The 26167-nt window shown below is 34.3% G+C and overlaps 1 protein-coding gene across 3 annotated transcripts in view; it reads right to left on the bottom strand.

Annotated features, from left to right (window-relative positions):
* Window positions 1-26167, bottom strand: part of STPG2 (sperm tail PG-rich repeat containing 2) — a 667306-nt gene that overhangs the window by 253953 nt on the left and 387186 nt on the right. For all 3 annotated transcript variants that reach the window (XM_054253130.2, XM_035293288.3, XM_054253131.2), the window contains one exon: window positions 1798-1913. In XM_054253130.2, coding sequence (XP_054109105.1) covers window positions 1798-1913 — 116 coding nt within the window. The remainder of the gene's footprint in view (window positions 1-1797; window positions 1914-26167) is intronic.

Below are 26167 nucleotides of genomic sequence, written 5' to 3'. Positions count from 1 at the left end.
ACCTGTAAATGTTTACTCCGACATAGGAAATAATTTTGCATAATAAATGCCTCTCATAAAGTATAAATATATCATATTAAACTTATAAAATCTTAAGAAAGAAAATGCAAGAATGTCTTAAATACTAGAAAGACTAGTGGGAACATCCTTTATGAAGAATGTATCACAAAATGAAAAATGATACTATTAGATTGGCTGACATTTATTATTTCTGGATACCATTAAATTGAGTTTTATTAAAGGAGAGAAATTGTTTAACTGAAGATGTAATATAATTTAATGTTGTCAAACTATGAACAACTAAAATACCTAACTTATCAAGACCAATAGCTTATTAATCAGTATTTACTTTAAGATCTTCTCTCACTGTGCCCATTAATCTAAAGTAAACAAACGTCATAAACTTTGCACAGTCCTAATCAGTTCCCCATTTACAAGACTTGCCTTAAATCACCTAGCATAGATCCTAAGACCTTATCAATACCCTCCTTGACTTCCACCTTCTGAAACAGTAGAAGACTCTCTAGAGATTCTCCCTTTCTGAAGTAAGTGTAATGAACTTAGCTTTGCTTAATCAGCAGGGGTTGTCTTTTTGGAGGAATCATCAGCCAACAAAATAATAACTCTTCGATTACTCATTTTCATTTCTTTTATTTTATGATATTATATTATGAACGTGCCTTTGATGGAATGCTGAAAAGTATTTAGACTTCGACATTTTATTTTTATTTATTTACTGATTTTATTGTTGTTGTTGTTGTTTTTCTGAGACGGAGTCTTGCTCTGTCACCCAGGCTGCAGTGGAGTGGCATGATCTCAGCTTACTGCAATCTCCACCTCCAGATTCCAAGATTCTTCTGCCTCAGCCTCCCAAGTAGCTGAGATTACAGATTCCCAAGTAGCTGAGATTACAGATTACATGCCACCATGCCTGGCTAATTTTTATATATTTAGTAGAGACAGGGTTTCATCATGTTGGCCAGGCTGGTCTTGAACTCCTGACCTCAAGTATCCACCTACCTCAACTTCCCAAGTGCTGGGATTACAGGCATGAGCCACTGCGCCTGGCCTTAGATTGTGACATTTTAAATCAGGAGAAGAGCATACATTCAATATAAATGGACTTGTCATTAACCGCCAAAAGCAACATTCATTTTGGTTTGCACTTGGAATTAACTCTTACATTAATTTTTAGAAATCACTATAAAAAATTTCATTTTCAATAGTTAGTAGGGTAGGAATGGGGAGCCTATTTCATTATAATTCTCAAAACGGTAATTAAAGGCTATTGTGAACAGTTTCTAAAATCCAGCAGGTTATAATCAGAAGGTCCAGAAATTAAAAGATACCTTTATTTATTATGAACTTAAATACGGCATCCATGTTCATTAAAAGAAAATAAAAGATCAACACACGATTTTAGTGGATCCACAGGGCTTTCTTTTGAGCTCTCTGATAATTATTTCAATAAGTACTAAGAGATTGCAATGTATGTAGTCAAACAAGTATGTAAACAAGTACATTTTAAAATGTGCAGGAATACAAATAAATTATATATATAAATACTGTAGAGCATATTTAGAAATAGAAATATTGTTTAAATAATTCTTAAATTCTTAAATAATTCTTTTTAAATGTCAGACTACATCTTTAAAACTCTCTTCTTTAGTCAAAATATTTTCATTAATCAGCAATATGAATAAAATATATCAAACGGACTTTAATATATATATTTGTAGTACTTGCTGGAAAATATTCTATTCTTGTGTCATTGATAAGAAAGAAATACTGACAAACCTCATACGTTGCTGGGCCTGGAGTAATCTCTCTGGACTCTACAAAGCACTTTGATGCTTTCATAAATAAGGGTGTGGGGCAAGATTTCCTTAAAACAGGATTGTATGATGCAGGACCTGAGAGAAAACAAATGTAAAAATTATAATTAAATGTGTCGTAAAATTATTGATTTTGGTCACATAGATAGTAAGCTCAGGTTCTTAATGTATAAAATTAGCAAAAAATTTTAGACCCATTCTTTTGAATGCTTAAAATCATTTGGTTTACATCTTTCAAATATGATAGGCATAAAATAGTGACATCTGTTTACCACATAATTAAATACAGTACAGCAATAATTTCCAAATAAGAGAAAACAGTACTCCCTCAAGATACTTATACATGATGAATGAAGATGGTTAACTCTTATATACTAAATATTCATTCACATGTTCAGTGAGGAATTAGTGCTTGAGCTACATTTGGAAATACAAATAAAATTTAAAGAATCAGAGCAGTGTTTTAGTAGCATTCTGGGCACTGAACATTATGGAAATCAAGACACAAAGATGGAATGTATATGGAGCAATTGGATGTGGTAAACAGGTTGTTTACATGGAACACGGCCTAATCCTAAATAAGGATTTTTGTACTTAAGCCAATGGGTTTCAAATTGTATTCTTTAATGCTTCCATATTATTATAGAAGTGACCAGAGGAAAAGCCCAGGTAGAAAATCTTTGAATTTTTTTCATTCACAACATCTCTAACAACATTTGAGAACCACTTTAATTGACAATGTGTAGCTCTTAAAAGTTTTAGATTGAATAGTCATGAAAAGTGGTAGTTTAGAAAGTGAATTCTGACAGTACAGGATGAGATGACTTGAAGGAATACTAACAATGAGTTTATGCACATTACTAGGGGAAAAGAACAACTCGCAACATTTTCTAAGAGGTACAACAAATACTACATCCTATATAGAGACTAGAATACGATTAACATTAACAGTGGCTACAAAAAAGGTAATATTGTGACAGAAATAAGGAGACATGAAAGGAAGATACTATTGGAGGGAAATATTATGAGTTTGTTTGTGAACTAGTTATGCTTGAAAAGATGACAGGCTACCCAGAATAGAAATGTCCAGAAAACAATTAGAGATTGAAGCTCAGTGAGAAAGCTGATCTGGAGAATGAGCATGAATGTATTCACTTAGAGGCAATGGTTGAGGTTTTTCTAAGTCAAAGAGTATAGAAAGAGGACTGAATATTTAGGGGCTATATAAAGGAAGGGAAGAGAAGGACCAAAAAAGGAGACAGTCTAGTGCAGTGGCCCTTAATCTTTCTGGCGCCAGGGACCAATTTCGTGGTAGATAATTTTTCCATGGATGTTTGGGGAGTGGAGGAGGTGAGAATATGGTTTCAGAATGGAATTGTTCCACCTCAGATCATCAGACATTAGTTAGATTCTTGATTCTCATGAAGAGTGTGCAACCTAGATTCTTCACATGTGTAGTTCAGGACAGGGTTTGAGCTCCTATGATGATATAATGTCAGGAGGTGGAGCTCAGGTGGTAATCTCACCCATGGTCTATTGAATGGGACCTAGCTGGTAACTTCACAGAGAGAAGATAGGGGCAGGTGATTTTTTTTCTTCATTCATATTTTAAACAATATTATTGAGTGTCTATCACATGCCAAACGTTGTGTATCAAGAGAATGTTAGAGGTCTACTATATCAAATGTTTCAAGAGGGGAGAAGACTGAGGAAGGACACTGTAGAACATGTGGAATATAATTTTAGAAGAATGGTAGTGAATTAAATTAAATTGGGGGGCATAAAAGAGGAATGTATGGGGAGAGAAGAGAAAAACTTCAGCCATAGAATATTGGCAATAAATATAAATAGTGAAAAAGGAGAGTAGATATGATATTAATAAAATACAAAATTAATTTCTCTACATTTCCCTAAAAGCATGCAATTCAATCTACCTACTTTGACAAGTACATTCTTGTTGTTGATTTAAAATCTAAAGTATTTTTAAACTCATAGGTTCACATGAAACATTTTTAATGTTTTTAGCTTCATTAATATAGGAAAATTCAAAATTTTAAATAAAGGATGATATCCAGGCTCTAGCCCAGTCATTTTAATATCATTTCAATTAAGATACAGGTATCTAGACTAAGTTGAAGATGGCCAAATAGGAACAGCTCTGGAGTGCAGTTCCCGGCGAGAAAAATGCAGAGGGTGAGTGATCACTGTGTTTCCAAATGAGTTATTACTACTCACAAACCAGGAGATTCCTGGGCTGAAAAGCATCACGAGTTTCCAACATGGCTGTTTCCACTGGCACAATGAGTCTCCATACAAAAACTCACAAAAATATGGGTGGCAATTTCAACTGGCACCTGGAACGTCTGGGAGACAGAGCCTCCCAGTCAACTGGAAAAAAGGGTGCTGAAACATGGAGCCAGGTGATCTGGCTCAGCAGGTCCCACTCACACAAAGACCAGAAATCTGAAATGCTCTGAATTAAGAGTTTCACAGCAAGTACAGATGGACCCAGGACAGTCCAGCTCTGTGAGGGGAAGGGTGTCCACCATTACTAAGGCAGTCCACCACTACCAAGATAGTCCATCATTACCACGGCAGTCTGCTATTATTGAGGCAGTCCGCCATTACCGAGGCAGTCCGCCATTACCGAGGCAGTCCGCCATTACCAAGGCAGTCCACTATTACCAAGGCAGTCCACCATTACCGAATCAATTCTAATGATACCTCTGTAAACAAAACCACAAGGACGTTCACAAAGCAGCTGGGCAGAGCGCACAGCAGCTCAGCAATGCCTCTGCAGGAAGACTGTGACTAGCCTACCTCCTTGCAGAGCAGGACATCTCTGAAAAAAGCCAGTGCTGTGTCAGGAACTTATAAATAAAGCCCCACCTTCCCAAGACAGAACACCTAGGGAAAGGAGGTTATGAGTTCCACTGCAGCAGACTTAAACGTACATGCCAAGTAGCACTGAATGGAACAATGGAGCTCAGGGCTCAGCACTTGAGCTCCTATAAGAGACAGACTGTCCCCTCAAGCAGCTCCCAACTCCCATATATCCAAAGAGACACCTCATAAAGGAGAGCTCAGGCTGATATCTGGCGGGTATCCTTCTGGGATGAAGATAACAGAAAAAGAAACTGGCAGCAACTCTTACTTTTCTGCAGCCACCGCAGGTGATCTCCAGGCAAGCAGGATCTAAAGTAGACCTCCAGCAGTCCTACAGCAGAGGGGCCTGACTGTTAGAAAGAAAACTAAAAAAAACAGAAAGAAATAACTTCGACATCAATTTAAAAAAAGTCCATTCAAAACCCCATCTGAAAGTCACCAACTACAAAGACCACAGGTAGATAAATCAACAAGGATGGGAAAAAAACAGCACAAAAAGAATGGAAACAGCAAAAACCAGAATGCATCTCTTCCTCCAAGGGATCACAGTTCCTCACCAGCAAGAGAACAAAGCTGGATGGAAATTGATCTGATGAACTGACAGAAACAGGCTTCAGAAGGTGGGTAATAACAAAACTAACCCAATGCAAGGAAACTAAGAATGTTGAAAAAAGGATTGATGAAATGCTAACGAGAATAAACAGCTTAGTGAAGAATATAAATGACTTAATGGGCTAAAAAGCACCACACGAGAACTTTGCAAAGCATACAGAAGTTTCTATAGCCAAATCAACCAAGCAGAAGAAAGGATATCAGAAATTGAAGATCAACTCAATAAAATGAAATTAGAAGGCAAGATGAGAGAAAAAAGAGGGAGAAGAAATGAACAAAGCCTCCAAGAAATATGGGATTATGTGAAAAGACCTGATCTAAGTTTGATAGGTGTACCTGAATGTGATGGAGAGAATGAATCCAAGCTGGAAAATGCTCTTCAAGATATTATCCAGGAGAATGTCCTCAACCTAGCAAGGTAGGAAAATATTCAAGTGCAGGAAATACAGAGATCACCACAAAGATATTCTTTAAGAAGAACAACCCCAAAGCACATAATCATCAGATTTACCAGAGTTGAAATGAAGGAAAAAATGCTAAGTGCAGCCAGAGAGGAAGATCAGGTTACCCACAAAGGGAAGTCAATCAGACTCACAGCAGATCTCTCAGCAGAAACCCTGCAAGCCAGAAGAGAGTGGGGGCCAATATTCAACATCCTTAAAGAAAAGAATTTTCAACCTAGAATTTCATATCCAGCCAAAGTAAGCTTCATAAGCAAAAGAGAAATAAAATCCTTTATGAACAAGCAATTGCTAAGAGATTTTGTCACCACCAGGCCTGCCTTACAAGAGCTCCTGAAAGAAACACTACACATAGAAAGGAACAACCAGTATCAACCACTCCAAAAATGTACCAAATGCTAAAGAGAATCAACACAATGAAGAAACTGTGTCAACTAATGGGCAAAACATCCAGCTAGCATCAAAATGACAGGATCAAATTATATATAACAATATTAACCTTAAATGGAAATGGGCTAAATGCCCTAATCAAAAGACACAGACTGGCAAATTGGATAAAATGTCAAAACCCATCAGTGTGCTGTATCCAGGAAACCCATCTCATGTACAAGGAGAGTATCTCATACATACTCTCAAAATAAAGGGATGGAGAAAGATTTACCAAACAAATGGAGAGCAAAAATAAGCACGAGTTACAATCCTAGTCCCTGATAAAACAGATTTTAAACTATCACAGATCAAAAGAGACAAAGAAGGGCATTACATAATGATAAAAGGATCAATGCAACAAGAAGAGCTAACAATCCTAAATATAGATGCACCAAATATAGAAGCACCCCAATACATAAAGTAAGTTCTTAATGACCTACAAAGAGACTTAGACTCCCACACAATAATAGTGGGAGACTTTAACACTGCACTGTCAATAATACACAGATCAATGATACAGGAAATTAACAAGGATATCCAGGATTAAACTCAGATCTGGACCAAACAAACCTAATAGACATAAACAAAACTCTCCACCCCACATCCACAAAATGCACATACTTCTCAGCACCACATTGCACCTACTCTAAAAGTGACCACATAATTGGAAGTAAATCACTCCTCAGCAAATGCAAAAGAACAAAAATCATAATCAACAGTCTCTCAGATCATAGCGCAATCAAATTAGAATTCAGGATTAAGAAACTAACTCAGAACTGCACATCATAGAAACTGAATAACTGGCTCTTGAATGTTGACTGGAGAACAATGAAATGAAGGCAGAAATAAAGATGTTCTTCAAAACCAAAGAGAATGAAGACACAATGAACCAGAATCTCTGGGACACATTTAAAACAGTATCAAGAGGGAAATTTATAGCAATAAATGCCCACATGAGAAGCAAGAAAAAAATCTAAAATTGACACCCTGTCATCAAAGTTGAAACAGCCAGAGGAGCAAGAACAAAAACACTCGAAAGCTAGCAGAAGACAAGAAATAACTGAGATCAGAGCAGAACTGATGGACATAGAGACACAAAAAAACCTTCAAAAAGTCCATAAATCCAGGAGTTGGTTTTTTGAAAAGATCAAAAAAACACACAGACCACTAGCCAGATTAATAAAAAAGAGATAAGAATCAAATAGATACAATGAAAAACAATAAAAGGGGTATCACCACCAATTCCACAGAGATACAAACTGCCATCAGAGATTACCACAAATGACTCTATGCACATAAACCAGTAAACACAGAAAAAAAATGGATAAATTCCTGGACACTTGCAACCTCCTAAGCCTAAATCAGAAAGAAGTCAAAACCCTGAATAGACCAGTAACAAGGGCTGAAGTTGAGACAGCAAATTAATAGCTTACCAATCAAAAAAAGCCAAAGTCAAGAGGGGTTCACAGCCAAATTATACCAGACATACAAAGAGGAGCTGGTCCCATTCCTTCTGAAACTATTCAAACAATCCAAAAAGAGGGAATCCTCCCCAAATAATTTTATGAGACCAACATCATCCTGATATCAAAACCTAGAAGAGACTCACCAAAGAAGAAAACTTCAGCCCAATATCCATGATGAACATAGATGCGAAAATCTTAAAAAAAAAAAAAACTGGCAAACCAATTGCAACAGCACACCAAAGGCTAATCCATCACAACCAAGTAGGTTTCATCCGGGGATGCAAGGCTGGTTCCACATATGCAAGTCTATAAATGTAATCCATCACATAAACAAAACCAAAGACAAAAAAAAACATAATTATCTCAATAGATGCAGAGAAGGCCTTCAATAAAATTCAACATCCCTTCATGCTAAAATCTCTCAATAAACTAGGTATTGATGGAACATATCTCAAAATAAGCTGTTTATGGCAAACCAACAGCCAATATCATACTGAATGGGCAAAGACTGGAAGCATTTCCTTTGAAATCTGGCACTAGCCAAGGATGTCCTTTCTCATCATTCCAATTCAACATAGTATTGGAAATTCTAGCCAGAGCAATCAGACAAGAAAAATAAATAAAGGTATTCAATTAGGAAAAGAGGAAGTCAAATTGTCTCTATTTGCAGACCCCATGATTGTATATTTGGAAGACCCCATCGTCTCATCCCAAAATCTCCTGAAGCTGATAAGCAACTTCAGCAAAGTCTCAGGATACAAAATCAATGTGCAAAAATCACAAGCATTCCTACACACCAATAACAGATTAAAAGAGAGCCAAATCAAGAGCAAACTACCATTCACAATTGCTACAAAGAGAATACAATACCTAGAAATACAACTAACAAGGGATGTAAAGGAACTCTTCAAGAAGAACTACAAACCACTGCTCAAGGAAATAAGAAAGGATACAAACAGATAGAAGAACATTCCATGCTCATGGTTAGAAAGAATCAATATTGTAAAAATGGCCATACTGTCCAAAGTAATTTATAGATTCAGCACTATCCCCATCAAGGTACATATGACCCTCTTCACAGAACTGGAAAAAAACACCTTAAACATCATATGGAACCAAAAGAGAGCCTGAATAGCCAAGACAATTCTAATCAAAAAGGACAAAGCTGGAGGCCTTATGCTGCCTGACTTCAAACTATACTACAAGGCTACAGTAATCAAAACAGCATGGTGCTGTACCAAAACAGAGATATAGACCAATGGAACAGAACAGAGGCTCAGAGGCAATGCCACACATCAGTAATCATCTGATCTTTGACAAACCTGACAAAAACAAGCAATGGGGAAAGGATTCCCTGTTTAATAAATGGTGTTGGGAAAACTGGCTAGCCATGTGCAGAAAGCAGAAACTGGACCCCTTCCTTACACCTTACATTAAAATTAACTCCAGATGGATTAAACACATAAACATAAGACCTAATACCATTAAAAACCCAAGAAGAAAACCTGGGCAAAACAATTCAGAACACAGGCAAAGGCAAGGACTTCATGACTAAAACACTAAAAGCAATGGCAACAAAAGCCAAAATAGACAATTGGGGTCTAATTAAACTCTGTACAGCAAAAGAAACAGTCATTAGAGTAAACCAGCAACCAACAGAATGGGAAAAATTTTTGCAATCTCCCATCTGACAAAGGGCCAATTTACAGAATATACAAAGAACTGAAACAGATTTACAAGAAAAAAAAAAAAAAAAAACCCATTCAAAAGTGGGCAAAGGACATGAACAAACACTTTTGAAAAGAAGACATATATGATGCCAACAAACATATGAAAAAATTCTCATCATCACTGGTCACTAGAGAAATGCAAATCAAAACCATATTGAGATACCATCTCATGCCAGTTAGAATGGCGATCATTAAAAATCTGAGACAATAGATACTAAAGAGGATGTGGAGAAATAGATACTGTTGGTGGGAGTGTAAATTAGTTCAACCATTGTGGAAGACAGTGTGGCAATTCCTTAGGACCTAGAAGTAGAAATTCCATTTGACCCAGCAATCCCATTACTGGGTATATATCCAAAGGATTAAATCTTTCTATCATATAGACACATGCACATGTATGTTCATTGCGGCACTGTTTACAATAGCAAAGACCTAGAACCAACCCAAATGCCTATCGATAATGGACTGGACAAGGAAAATGTGGCACATATACATCATGGAAAACTATGCAGCCATAGAAAATGATGAGCTAGTGTTCTTTGTAGGGACATGGATGAATCTGGAGAACATCATTCTCAGCAAACTGACACAAGAACAGAAAACCAGATACCACATGTTCTCACTTGTAGGCATGACATGGACACAGGTAGGGAAGCATCACACACTGGGGACTGTTGCGAGGGAGAGTAGGGGAGAAACAGCGGTGGGTAGGGAGGTTGGGGAGGGATAACATGGGGAGAGATGCCAGACAAAAGTGACAGGAGGATAGAGGCAGCAAACCACATTGCCATGTAGGTAACTATGCAACAATCCTGCATGTTCTATGCATATTCCCCAGAATCTAAAATGTAATAAAATATATATTATATATATATATAATATATATATATGTATATACATGTAAAGATATAGGTATCTAAAACTTCTTGTGGGAAGCTAATGCATTTTGATATACCAAGTGATAAATAAAGTAAAATGTTTTTGCAAATGCATCTTACTATAAAGCAATAGCATGCATAACTTTAGAATAATACAATTTACATTTACAGTGCAGAGGAATAATGCACACATACATACATAACATCTTTCCTGACAGACATTCATACATACACAATGCATGGGAAAATATATCATCAACCACAGTATTTAAAATAAGAAAACTAAAAAACTATCATCAGAAGCTGGATACATCATAATTCTACAGTCAGTTAATTGAAAATTGTAACTTTAACTATAAAGATTTATAAAGGTTAATGCAACAGGTAAGGCTATTATCCAAACACTATTGTAACTGTAAGTTTCATTTTCACTCATGAAGAAATATTGTCTATCCTCTGCCCTTACCATCAGGGTACAGAAACTGATAAATATTTACATTTACAGTTATAACTCATTAAAAGAAAAGAAATTATTCAAATGTAGTTGTAGCAGATTACTTTTTATTGGAATTCCTTTGAGGAAAAGTGAAGCAAAACTTCTCAACATGCATCTTGCTGCATTTTAGCACTCAACCTGCTTTACGCTACAGAATTTTTTTTAAAATAAAAAGGTTTATTACACTTAGTCTTAAAATATATTTCCAGTTACATATGCTATCACTTATATGATACAGGCCAAAGACTTACATTGCTCCACCAGCTCTGATTCATAGCTAGATTAGCAGAAACTATCTTCTATTCAGATACCAAAATGTTACATTTTAATCACAGGTCATGAAGAAGAAAACTTCTCATTTCAAATCAAACACTTATGAAAAGCCTGTCTGAATCATGACTAGTATATAATGGGAAATTCAAGAGTAGATGATTCTTATAATTGCATATTTTCCAGCCCTGTGCCAACTCAGTCTCTGAAATGTCAACCAATGCTAGAGGGCAAAAATGAAACATAACAGGAACAGTGAGTAATTTAACATAAAAATCTACATTTCTGTCCCTTCAATATGACCATCTTGGTATATTAGAGTGGCCTCAATAAAAACAACTTCTATAAATAAAGTTATAAAATCTCAGATTTCATAAGTTTTTTATAATAAGCTAAAATTATAAATAATGTAATCATTCTTGCTATGAATACTTTTTTCTTGTGAAGGTTACAGAAACCTACTAAAAAGTAAATATTCCAGATATGAGCATAACTTTAGAGATTAAAAATCATTTACAAAATTGTTCATTGAAACTTCATGGCTTTAAAATGTCATTTAGAATGTTTATACATTTATGGAACACATTTTCTCACACTGATTTTATTCTTCAGCTTTACAAATGAAGTAATAGCAAAGAGAAAAGACTAGTACACAAAGAAGTATCATCATCAATGCCAGAGACACATTTATGTTTAATGCTGTTCTACTACTTCTAAGATTAGATTTTATTAAAGGGAACTTCAGATTATGACCATAGAATTGCACAGTCTATTAAATTGACCTATAGGTAATGAAAGAAAAAAAGAGTCCCATACTACATGAATTTTAACCAAAATGTCCATATATATTTTTGCCATTTCCTTAAATTATGTTAAAAAACAAAAATGGTATTACATACTCTAAGAAATAAGACTTTACATATTCAAGGTTATCTTAAAGCTATTATAGTGTATATGGAAGTTACTGTGAACACAGCTCCTAAGAAATGGACTATTATAACGCATTCCAAACTAAGTAGACTGCAAAATTCATCTCCTGGAGTCTACCTAAACCATGCACCTGTTAAAACATGTGTTCCTAGTACTGATTAAGCTATAGTGCTGTCACTGTTATGACATATAAATACAAAATCATATGGATTTGGCTTGACTGAAATATCTCTTTAGACAGCAATGTCTGTTTATCTGTGTACCTCTAAGTACATACTTATCAAAATGTGCATCCATAAGCCCTGCCAAGTGAAGTCTTTCAACTGCTGCTATAAAAAAGATACTTCCACTCTGTGACAATGTAAGTACAATGCAGGTAAATCTGAATGACTTTCACCAGTCATAAATGTAGGTGTAACGATTTCTTTGTGAATTATAAGAACCAACTGGAAGGAAGGATAATACCCCTCACCTAAAATCACTTTGAGTAGGTGGTACATAGATTTGTAACACACGAATTATTTTTAAGAATGAACAGAATTACCAAATAATAAAATATGAAATTGTTTTCAAAGTAAATAGAATACTTCACAACTGTCCTGAAATATTAGTGGCAAATTCTCATCACTAAATTTTGGTTTTATACTCCACAGTTCTTATGTAAAGGTTTGAAGCCATATTGCCAAGAAAATTATCAAGGCAAAAAATGTAGAATAAGTCTCAACATATAATTGAAGTTTCCTTAGATCACCATTATGATTTAAACACTCTATCAGGGCTAAATTAGCAAAGCATTCCCTCTGTCAAGACTGTTACTTATCTCTGGGAATATTACTTGTAAAAATCAGGATAATGATATAACATGAGTTATGTAAAGTCCTTTAAATAAAATACCAACTTTATTTTAAAAATAATTAAAACACTTCATTAAACTAAATTCTTCACAAACATTACAGAAAATCACTAATTTATACCATTTAAATTGTGACTATTTGCCATTTTCTCAAATTGTTAAAAATATTGAGGCTTCTAAATATGTTTGGATTTGAATCTGCTGCCAATATCTTTACCTGTATAGGTCTGCTAGGATAAAGCTAGAGTCACAGAGTTTAGTTTCCTGAAAGAGGAGCCTACATGATTTATTTAGTGAGGAGCCAATTAAGCAAAGATTAATATTTCATTTACAACTTAAATGAAATGAATGATACAATACTTTTGATGCTTTGATGTCATCAAAACTTTTTACATTTATTGGAGATTAAACAAGAACTATTATAGTAACCATTGAATATATCAGGAAGCTTGGTCCTCCTTTTTAGTCAACCAAACTATATCTAGATTTAAATCTATATAAGAATGTTTTTCTTCAACGTAACAGTATTCTTTGGTCACTATAATCCTGTGACCATGCAATACAAATATTCTCTAATCTTGTTCCTATGCCCTACTGGATTAAGAGACAGCAGACTACTGTGAGAATTCAGCAGGATTCTTCCCTTTCAAAGTTTCTCATCAACTAAGGTTGAATATTTCTAATCCAAAATCTGAAATCCAAAGTACTCAAAAATCTAAAACATTTTGAGCATCAACATGATGCTCAAAGAAAATATTCATTGATGAATTTCAGATTTTGGATTTTTAGATTAGGGATGCTGCACTGTTAAGTATAAAAAATGTAAATATTCTAAGATCCAAAAACTCAAATCTGGAACATTTCTGGTCACAATCATTTTGGATAAGAAATACTCAGAGAGAGATCCAAGATGGCTGATTCGCAGCAGCTCAGGATTGTAGCTGCCAGTGAAAGCAGAGAGTGAGTGGATGCCACACTTTCAGAAGAATTTTGTGACCAGGAGATTCCCAGCAAAGTAGTCCCAGGGGTCGCCAGCGCGACTCTTTTGGCCAGCACAGCTGTTTTGCCAGTGCCCCAGTGCAGTGGTTCTCAGTACAGAGTGTACATGACTGAGTGCCCTTTTAGTTGGTGTTTGGAGCTCCAGGAAGGCAGAGTCACCCATTCATTTGATTAAAAAGGGGACTGAACCAAGGAGCTAGACCAGGAGATTCCTAGGTAGAAAAGCACCATGAATCTCAATGCCGCTGTTTCAGCCAATGCAGTGGGTCACTGCAGAAGAAGAAATTACACAGATTCTGACACCTTTTCAGCGGGTGGCTGGAACAACTGGACAAGAGTCGACCATTCAACTAAAAAAAAGAAGAGGTTCTGAGACAGGGAGCCAGGTGATTGGGCTTGGCTGGCCCCACCCCCACAAAAAAACAACAATTGGAAGCACTGAAGATTGAGAGTTTCACAGCAAGCACAGCTGAACCCAGGAAGGTCCAGCTCTGTGGGGGAGGGGCGTCTGCTGAAGGAAAACTAAGAAACAGAAAAAACTTCATCACCAACAAGCTGGACGTCCACTCAGAGACCCAATCTGAAAGTCAGCAATTACAAAGACAACAGGTGGGTAAATCCATGAAGATGGGAAGAAACCAGTGCAAAGGCTGAAAACACCCAAAATCAAAATGTCTCTCCTCCTACAGGGGATTGCAGCTCCTCATCAGCAATGGAACAAGGCCTGATGGAGAATGAGTGTGATGAATTGACAGAATCAGGCTTCAGAGGGTGGATAATAAGAAACATCTGTGAGCTAAAAGAACCTGTTCTAACCCAACGCAAAGAAACTAAGAACCTTGGAAAAAAGATTTGAGAAATTCTAATGAGAATAGACAATTTAGAGAGAAATATAAGTGAATTAATAGAATTGACAAACACAATACGAGAACTTCACTAGGTATGCACAAGCTTTAACAGTCGAAATGATCAAGCAGAAGAAAGGATATCAGAGGCCGAAGACCAACTTAATGAAATAAAATGAGAAGACAAGTTTAGAGAAAAGAGGCTAAAAAGGAATGAGCAAAGTCTCCAAGAAATATGGGACTATGTGAAAAGACCTAATCTATGTTTGATAGGTGTACCTGAATGTGACAAACAGAATGAATCCAAGCTGGAAAATATTGTTCAGGATATTATCCAGGTAAACTTTCCCAACCTAGCAAGGCAGGACAATACTCAACTCCCGGTAATACAGAGAATATCACAAAGATATTCCACAAGAAGAGCAACCCCAAGGCACGTAATTGTTAGATTCACCAGAATTGAAATGAAGGAGAAAATACTAAGGGCAGCCAGAGAGAAAGGTCAGGTTACCCACAAAGGGAAGCCTATCAGACTCACAGCAGACCTCTCAGCAAAAACCCTGCAAACCAGAAGAGAGTGGGGGCCAATATTCAACATCCTTAAAGAAAAGAACTTTCAACCCAGAATTTCATATCCAGCCAAACTAAGCTTCATAAGTGAAGGAAAAATAAATTTTTTTGCAAACAAGCAAGTACTCAAGATTTCATCACCACCAGGCCTGCTTTACAAGAGCTTCTGAAAGAGGCACTACACATAGAAAGAAACAACCAGTATCAGCCATTCCAAAAACATACCAAAAGGTAAAGAGCATCACCATAATGAAGAATTTACATCAACTAATGGGCGAAACAGCCAGCTAGCATTAAATGGCAGTATTAAACTCATATATATCAATATCAATCCTAAATTTAAATGGACTAAATGCCCCAATCAAAAGACATAGACTGGCAAATTGGATAAAAAGCCAAAACCCATCTGCATCCAGACCCATCTCACATGCAAGGATACAAAAAGACTCAAAACAAAGGGATGGAGGAAGATTTTCCAAACAAATGGAGAGCAAAAAAAAAAAAAAAAAAAAAAAAAAAAAAAAAAAAAGCAGGAGTTGCAATTCTCATCTCTGATAAAATAGACTTTAAAGCAACAAAGACCAAAAGAGACAAAGAAGGACATTACATACTGGTAAATGGATCAATGCAACAAGAAAAGCTAACAATCCTAAATATATGTATACCCAAAACAGGAGCACCCAGATACATAAGGCAAGTTCTTAATAACTTACAAAGAGACTTAGACTATCATAATAGTGGAAGACTTTAACACTACCTTGTCAATATTAGACAGATCAACGAGGCAGAAAATTAACAAGGATATCCAGGACTTGAACTCAGACCTGGAATAAGTAAACTTAATTAACATTTACAGAACTCTCCACCCCAAATCCACAAAACATACATTTTTCTCAGTATCACATCACACCTATTCTAAAAGTGACCACAACATTGGAAGTAAATTACTCCTCAGCAATTGCATAGCATTTCACAGGATAAAATGAAATATTGGTTGGCTGCTTGTTTGTTATTTTCCTCCCTCATTCCTTTCTGTCTCCATTGTTAAGCACATTTATTGGCATAAATGAGGTTTTTAATTACCCATTTTTAGACTGCATTCTAGCCTGGGCAATAGAGCAAGATTCCCATTCTTCCTCCCTCTTTTTCTTTCTCTTTCTTTCTTTATTTCTTTCTCTCCCTTTTTCTTTCTTTTCTTTCATTTTCTTCCTTTCTTTCTTTTTTCTCTTTCAAAAAAAAAAAAAAAACAAAAACACTTCATCTTGGAGCTTAGACTCACAAACTGGGCAGTTACTAGATGGAGTCCTGAAACAATCCACTTCTAAATCTACCCTCAGAAATAGCATTTTGATTCCACCCTAGTGGGGTCCTGGTTTTCTCAGGTCATATTTTTCTCAATCCAGCATCCTGACTAAGATGAAAGAGGTCATGCTCCTGCCCTATCTTGTTTAGGAACTCCAGCTCCTCACCAAAAAAAACAGAAAGAAAGAAAAGAAATACTCATACTACTGGTTAATTTTAACCAAGACTAATAACAATGAAAATTTTTTACATTAATAATGTTTAATTCTAAATAATTAAGGAATTCTTCATCTGGCTTTAGTACCTACAGCTTACAGGGTTTATTCACTACCTTTCTATAGCTTTACACATGCTATTCCACCGGCCTCTGGCTGAACTTATTGTAGGGCATGGCATAACAGACTAAAAAACAAAAATGATCAGATGCAGCATCATATATTTAATGTTGTTCATGGACCATCCCAATTAGTGTTAAAATGAAGATTCCTTGGATTCACCCCAAAATAATAAATTGTATTCTCTGAAAGTGGGACCAAGAAAACAATTTCAATAAAACCCATTGCTTTTGACCTCTAAACTATAATTTAGTGTGTTACTGTTCTTAAAAAATATTAAAACATTAAGTCATTTTCCTCTGAAATAATCCTGGTAACCAGTGATCCAGACAGGGAATAAACCTTCTGAAATTCTGGATGAGACTATAATTTTCTCTGAAATATATCTGAATCTTACGTTTCTGTGCCTGCCTGTGGTAGAGCCTCAATACATGCTTATTGAGCTGAACTGAAATGAATCAAGAAAGGAAGAATCAATTTATGAGCTACCTAGAATCTACTTCTGTGACTTGTAAGCATTTTAACCATTTTCTTGTCATTTTACTTTAGTAATTGTCCATGAAAAGAAATAGATGAAGTCACATTTCTATTTATAATATGCAAATAGCATTTAGATGATGTATCACATAAATATTTGTAAATACATTAGAGCCATTGTTGCCTGGGAGGAAAGAGATTAACATGAGACTGGCAGTATTAAGATAGGAAAAAGACTTTCTTTTCAGTGTATATCTTTCAGCACAGTATAAATTCTGCTATGTTGATGTCATACTATTTTAATCTTGGGCCAAATTTGCAAACTTATTTATAATCATTGAAGAGGCAATGCTTGCAAGTATAAGTATATTTTCATTTCTATGTTATTTTAGCCCATTATTTCTAGAATAAATCTTAAACCTAAATTGAAATTCAAGCTTTCTATTTACTAGCCATGTGACCTTGATTAATTCTCTATATCATGCTCAGCTTTAGTTTTCTCCTTTGTCATAGAAGGAAAAAGCCAGCTCAGAGAAGTTAAACAACTTTCATAAAGTTATAAAATGAGTAAGGGCCAAAGTATTTATCTGCTTTTCATCCTTGGAATATCCCTGAGAGGGTAGAAGGGGGAACAATATTATTGAAATTTCAAAGGAAACAGAGTTAAATAGCAGAGCTGTGGCTTCACTTTATGGTTTTAACAGCTCTTTTTACTAATTCAGGCGGCCTTCTTGGTCTCCATTAGATGTCTCAGCTCCTCCAAATACATCAAATTTGCCAAATAAATATATTAATCAAATGACAATGTTATGCTTTTACCTCAGCCTGACAATTCCCTAAAAGCTGGACTGTGTCTAGGAGATGGAATAAATAAGCATAGTTGATAAATTTAGGAAATTTGTTTTTGAATTAATTACTAATTCACTAGCATACCAAAAATAGAGGTAATTATTGTGTTACCCTATATCTTAAAAGTTGTCAGTATAAACACATTTAAGGTAAGCACAAACATCACAATTCTAAAAATCAAGTCGTCTTCAAATCTCCATATTGCCACACTGCTAGTTAACAAGGCTGCCACACACTGCTACTTTCAAAGCCTGTTATAAACAAGAATAAAACAAATTTTAAAGTTAAATGCTATCTTTCTAGAATCCAGTAGCCCTACATCCCATCTTTTGGTGAAGGCTGCCTCTCTGTGGTAGAATGCAATGTGATGTGTTCCCTGGGAGACAATTTTCTCCCTCATATTTTTAACTAGAAAGGATCTGTATAATATTCAGAAACACACACATTTAAATGTGGTGCCTTAACCATTTCTTTCAGGATTATATATTTGCCTTCATGTTTAGAAAGGTCTTTGAACCTTAAGGAATAGCCTCACTTATTTAGGCAAGCATGTATAGCAAGAGATGAAAACAATATTTTTGTGGTAGTAACAGAAATCAAGTAAAACAGAATTTCTCAAATAGGATAGTCATGTTTGCTGTCTCTTTTGAAAGCTGAAGTCATTATTCACTTTACACTGAGTGACCTCTGCTGGTCAGAAGGACACATATTAATAGACATCCTATCTACCAGATAGCAGCTGTTATCTTAATTTCCTCTAGTAATTACTCAGATATATTGTGTGTCATAAGAGGAAGCTGGCTATTCACCTAGAGTGCAACAATACAGAAACAAATCCTATTTCAAATACTGAATGTCAAGAAGCAAATATCAAATGGATATCCTTCAGAAACATTGAGTTAATTTTTCTTTTCCACTAATATCCATTGTTAGTTGAAATAAAAATAGACTCAAAAGATCTTCTTATTATAAGTTTTATTTTGAAAGGAAGTATAATCTATAATAAAAAATTAAGATTTTGGTATTTTTAACTGTATGATGACTGAAAGCTTAGCAATTGTACACTATTAGCTGAAATAAACAAGACATTTCTATGACAAGCATATGACTTGTTATATCTCAGAAATAAAGAATTTAGTTAAGCAATGTAGTTACAAAAATGACAATTACCTTCTCTAAAACAGAACATGTTATACATCAGAAACTGTAAAACCTTATTAGGAGAAGAGATCCAGAGGGTCGGAGTAAATATTTAAACAACCAGTACCAAAATATTCTTTTTAAACCATATATCACTGAGAAAACTGTGCAGGTTGTTTTTCTTTATAATTTTAATAGAGGTCCCACCCTTTGACATGAAATTTATAAATAAAAACACCAAAGCAAAATTTTTATCAAAAAAATTATTACATACCCTGATTGCTAATTATTACAATGTCCCCTCCCCTCCTTTTTTTTTTTTTTTTTTTTTAACAATGTCCAGGGCGGGGGGAAAAGCCTATTTGGTCTCTGCTTCAGCAAATACTGAAATCTATTTATATGCAAATAAGCTATCCATGATTAGTATGAGAAGAGACTTGTGTATAAAGGAGACATAAATTATCACTAGAATCCATTAATGAAATCTATTTCAAAACATAACATTTTACAAGAGCCCTCACTCATGTAATATTTGTTTAAGCCTCCAGGGGAAATAGTGAGTTCTACACTTCGATGAAATCTGATACTACATTATTTACCATGCCAATTTGTTTTATAAAATGAATTTATCTTTTCCTTAAAAATAACTTAATAATTTTAATTCCAGTGAGTCTTTTTAGAGAACTTTATCATTAAAATCAGAGCCTTATGTGTTTGTCACATAATTGCCACACTTTTTGAGGGGTTTTATTTTTGAGTCTGTTAGAATAATTTTTATTCTTTGGGGTTTAAAATGTTAACATTTATTTTTATATTCTACATATAAAAATGAACAAATAGATGAGTTTTAAGAAGGAACATGAGTCTTTCTGGAATAAGTTCAATTTCTATTGAAAATAATACAATAAGCAATAATTAATAGACCTGTAAAATACTTTTATATATATTTTTTCATTTTCTTTTGGGGAATCTTCTTTTATTCTCCTTTACATCACAAATTCCTTGTTTAGTCCATATTTGAGTCTCTGCCAATTTTAAGCATTGCAGATATTTCTTATTTCTGTCATTTATTGAGCTTTTCCCAGGATGCCCAATGTTGAACAGAAATCCTTTGTTTTAAAATAGTTAAGCTCAGATTTGTTTCATAGTTGTTACTTTTGGAGTTTTTAGTAAGAAGTGTTTTCCCACTTTCTAGATGGTAGCAGTATTCTCTCGGACACTGAGGACACCAACAGTGGGGAGGGAGGGAGGAGTTCAGGGTTGAAAATCTACCTATTGGAGGATACTGTGTTAACTATTAGGTTGATGGATTCCACAGAAGCCCAAGCCCCACCATTATGCAACATATTCATGTGACAAACATGTAAATGTAACCATTTAATCTGAATTTTTTAAATTTCAAAATCAGTATTTACTCATATTTTCTTCCAATAACTTTGTAGTTTACTTTTCCATTTAGGTCTTTAATCCATATGGAAGCCATTTTTGTACACGGTATTTTGTAAGGATTTAATCTTATTTTCTCTGATAAGTTTATTGGTCTGTTTTCACAATGCTATAAAGAACTGCCTAAGACTAGGAAAATTATAAACAAAAAAGGTTTAATTGACTCACATTTCCACATGGCTAGGGAGTCCTCAGGAAATTTAAAGTCATGGTGGAAGGTAAAGGTGAAGCAGGCGCCTTCTTCACAAGGCAGTAGGCAGTAGGAGAGAGAGCATAAAGGGGGAAGTGCTACTTTTAAACCATCAGAGCTTCTGATAACACTATCATGAGAACAGCATGAAGGAAACTGCTCCCATAATCCAATCAGCTCCAACCAGATCTCCTCAGCACATGGGGATTACAATTTGAGACGAGATTTGGGTGTGGACACAGAGCCAAACCATATCAGTAAGTTTGTCACTTTTCCCAGTATGTCCACTAAATAATTTTTGTTTACTACTGAGTTGTAGGGATATCTTTACAATAAATTGTCTTCACATATGTATTAATCTGTCTCAGAATTTTCTGTTTCCTTATCCATTTGTCAGGCTTTTGTGCCAAAACTGCAAAGTTTTTATTAATACAGATTTGCAATGTGTCTTAATAAATGGTATTGGAATTTCTCCCCTCTTTATTCCTGTTTTTAGTTCTCATATGCCTTTATTTTTACACACATTTATATATGATCATTAACTTGTTCAAAAAGTTCAACTGGAATATTAAGTGGGGTTATATTTAGAGATTAAGAAAAGTAAAACTGATATCTTTATTATATAAAGTCATCACACTCAAGTGTCTAGAATAGCTCTTCATTTATTCAGACCACTATCTATGTCTATTATTAGTTTTAAAACTCTCTTTATGAAGATATCTTTTCTTGTTAAATCCTAGAAATTTTATTTTTATTGGGAGTTGTACTTTATTTCATTACTCTTTTGAAAATCATCACTGGTGGTATTGAGAAATGTTACTGGTTGTGTAAGTCATTCTCTATCCAGCAAGTGTGGTGAAATTTCTTATCAGTTCTAGTTGTTTCTGTATATTTTAAAAATTTGCTATATGATGCTATAATCTGAAATTTAAAGTAGGTTTATATCTTTTCTTCCAATAATTCCTTCTTTTTCATGTTCTTAGGTATTCTATCTTTAGGTATTGATATTAACCACCTACTTTGTTAAGAAGGTGTGGTAATAGTAGGTATCCTTGTCTTCCTTTCTTTAAAAATTATGTCTTAGGTTTATCACCTATGTCAATATAAGAAAGTGACTTATATTCATAGCTTTATGAGATTTTAAAATCACAATAGGTGTACTTAATTAAAAGATACTTATGCAGGTCTTTATTCAAGTACTTCTTTAAAGAGTACAGTACAGAATTATGAGAATATCCTAGAAAATGTTGCTACCAGAACCCTTCTTGACTCAAAACCTGTTGATTTATCTTTGGTTTTAGGTAACGAACTAGTTTGGAATGCAATATTCTTTTGCCTATTACCCCATACTATGCTTCATACTTGTTATTAAGAGAAAAGAGCATATGCAAATGAGGATGAGGTATGATAGTGGGAAGGCAGTCAAGTATCCTAAAATCCATTAATAAATCCATCCTGAAGTCCAATAATAAATACATCCCTCCTCTGCTAACCTACACAGAGTTGCAAGTCAGAACTGTTGTTGAAAGGAAGACCAAGAAGAGAACAATACCACTTTTTTATTTTTAGTGCACCAAATTAGATAAATATTTAGTCTTTGTTTCCTTAAGTATGAACACACCATAATTTACTTAGTAAATGATAAGAAATAGCCACATGAAAGACGAAGACAAAAAAAAAAATAGAAAACTTATCCCGAAGGAAAAAAAGATAATTTAGGAAAATATATAACTTTCAAAATTGAATAGTATTATAAAATATGTTCACAGTAATGTTGCATCCATAAAACAAAGAGCATTCCAAGAACAAGTTATTCCAAGAGCATATAAATTGTTGGTATAGAAAATTAAATGAGATAAGATAAATAGCTTACAAAAACCCCTTACAGAATTTAGAGCAAAAAGGCAGAGAGAGAGAAAAAAACATGAAAGATAAAAAGGTATTTTTTAAAAATAAATTCCACTGGAACCAAAATCCATGTTTCCAGAAAGACAAAATTAAAATGCTGAAAATAAATTACAAAATACAGATTGCTTAAAAAGGATAGAAATCTTCAAATGTAAAAGGACACTAAAAACATGAAAGACCTGAGTCCAGGCATTGAAAGATATTCAGCCATAGATGTAATACTATGAAATTATAAAACCTCAATAGTTTTTATAAAATTCTAAATGTTTCCACAAAAAGGAAGGTAAATCCCCCATGAAGGAAAATGCCTTCTGATCTTATCTGCATCAGCAAAACCAGATTCTAGAAGACAATTAAGCAAAATAAGAAAATATAAGAGCAAAATGAAGGTATCTTGAAATACAATGTCCCGCCACCACCTCTATAAAATGAAAGCCCAGGTTTAATATAAATCAAGGCTAGAGAAAAATCAATTCAAACAAAAACAGATCAATGGGTTCCAGAAAAGAGGCGATCTCCAGAGGGGTTGAAACTTTGAATAAAATGAGAATCAACTCAAGAGAAAAGCAGAAAATTTCTATGATATTGCACTCATATGAGGTGTCTAAAGTAGTCAAATTCATAGAGACAGAAAGTAGAATGGTAGTGGTCAGAGGCTAAAGAGGAAGTTATTGTTTAATGAGTAGAGTTTCACGTTTTGCAAAATGAAAAGTTCTGTTGATAGATGGTGGTGATGACAGCACACAATATGAATGTACTTAATGTCACTGTGTACACTTTAAAATGGCTAAGATGATAAATTTTATCTTATGTATATTGTGCTAGTTTTTAAAAGGATAAAATTCCAAATAACTGTGTAAGAAAGTCATGAACTAAAGCTGAAGCTAAATTTAAAAAGTGACAAAGTTTAAGCAACTAATGACATGCAGAAGAGGAAATCCAAGTGATTCTTATGCCAAACTATTCAACTTTGAGAAAACTACAGATTATGGCTTTGGTACCACACAGAGAAAATTAATCCTTACATTCTGCTTGACTCACCATTGAGTAATTTTTAAATTTTATCTGTGGGAATTTGAAGGAATAAGGCAAAAGTTTATTGCTTTTCTCTAAGTTCTATATACAAGTTGATTTGGTACTATGTGCATACATCATATACACACACAATACAAACATACATATATGTATACATATATGCTTGCACATGTACACACACATACAATATATCTAAGTTGAGAAAAGGCCTCTTCCAACTGATTCTTTTCATACCGTCTGTGATATTCCATTAGCTTGGTAAGAAGTGTGAACCATCATGTACATTGAAAATGAAATTATTGTTAAGCATTGTTTTCATCTCTATAGCTTCTGTTTCTAAAACTATATGTTCTGTAGAGATAGAAACAGGTTTTTGAAAAGAAGGGAGTTATACTTCATTCTGAAATATTTGAGTTTTTAACTGTATTTTGAAATTGACAAAATCATCAGAAGGAATAGGTGAAAATTACATACATAATTACTTATAGTTTGGCTTCTATAGCAAAATGTCACTGAAAAGGTAGAATTATGTAAATAAATATATAATATGCATATGTAGATATATTTATAAATTAATAATGTGTCTTTCCCATTATTCTAACTTAGTTTTATATTTATCTTTTCTAACATTTATTTCCCTTAATAAAACCATGAAGAAATTAAAATAAACCATCTTTTTATGAGTGTGATTATACCTAATTTTCCATCCTGGGTCTTGTTGGATATCAGTGAAGAGTTGATATGTTTACTGTATAAATAGGATAAAACAGGTAAAGATAATAACGTTCATTTTATCAGCTACACACCAAAAACATAAACCAGCTTTTCTAAGCATTGAAGCAATATTCCCCCAGATTTTTTCTGCAGAATGCAAGTTTTCACAGAGTGTTAGCTGATATCACATGCTATAAAGTATTCTATGGTCAAACAAATTTGGGGCAGGTCGGATTAAACAAGGTTCAAGCAGGTTCCTTTATCACAGATTATAGGAGAGCCTGTGATAGGCTAATTCACACATAAAGAACAAATATAGCATGTGTATTTCCAACATGTATGATCAGGGATTCCTTTTTTTCATAATTTTCTTATAGAACTAGTGTTTCTGTAAATTACTTAAAATTTTTTTTGGTTTTCAGGATAGCCACATTAGTGTTTTCAACATACTAATTCTAAAATTATAATTTAAGTCTTAGTTATGATACTAATTAAGAACTACAAATGAAAGCAGAGGCAGAATCATTCTAAAGACTTTTTTCTACTGTTGTTAAAAAAATTCAAAGTAAATTATAGTTAAATATTTCACATCAACAAACCATTTATGTCATGTTTGGTTTTGGATATTATGGAACTATATTCTCATAGTTTGCATAATCTGTCATCTTTAACAAATGCATATTATCTAATCAGACAATAGCTTCATCAGTTCAGGATGTAATAACTTCAGATGACTATAAAGTGTGAACTGAAGAATTCTGTCAATAGAGAATGGTATTGTCTATAATTGGCCACACCTGCAAGAAACTAATTCATTTATATTCTCTTCAACCTCTTTCTCCTTTAATTAAAAAAAAAAAAATCTCAGCAGCATAGTGGTTGTGATATGTATGAAACAAGTATGATAGAATTACACAATAAAAGCAAATATTGATAATCAGAGAAATGAGATACTTTTGATGTCAACAAGTTTATTTGTTTCTAAGTATTAGTAAAAAGACATTCCATTTTACTGATGACATTATTTACTTTTATTCATATGTTCAAAATTTCATATAAGGCAAAAATATTATGTAACTAGATGGACATCATTTCCTTTAGGTTGAATAAATCTATATGTAGAATTATTTTCAAGTTGTTGTTTTATTGACAATGTATTTACTTCCTCTTCCTACAGAAGAAAACTCAGGATCCAACCTTGGTGAAAGCCTTATTTGGCCCAGAAAGAGAATCACTTTCAAATCTGAGCATACCTGTTGAAGCGTCTGACCCAGAGCCAAGAAAAAAAAGTTTCATAAGGAGAATGCTCTGTTGGAGTCATACAACCCACCTGACTAACCTGAACAAATCCCTCAGCAGGGATGTTACATCCACTTCAGGCTACAGAAAATATTATCTAAATACAAGCAAGCAAGGAAAAACTAACTTATCCCTACAATTATCTTCAGAAATCTTTTTATCAAAGAAATCTCTGTGTACACTGTGTGTGTGTGTCTGTGTGTGTGTGTATG

This window comes from Callithrix jacchus, chromosome 3 (assembly GCF_049354715.1).
Source record: "Callithrix jacchus isolate 240 chromosome 3, calJac240_pri, whole genome shotgun sequence".
Lineage (NCBI taxonomy): Eukaryota > Metazoa > Chordata > Mammalia > Primates > Cebidae > Callithrix > Callithrix jacchus.
Note: the sequence above shows the minus strand (reverse complement) of the source record. Positions and strands in the feature narration are given on the sequence as shown.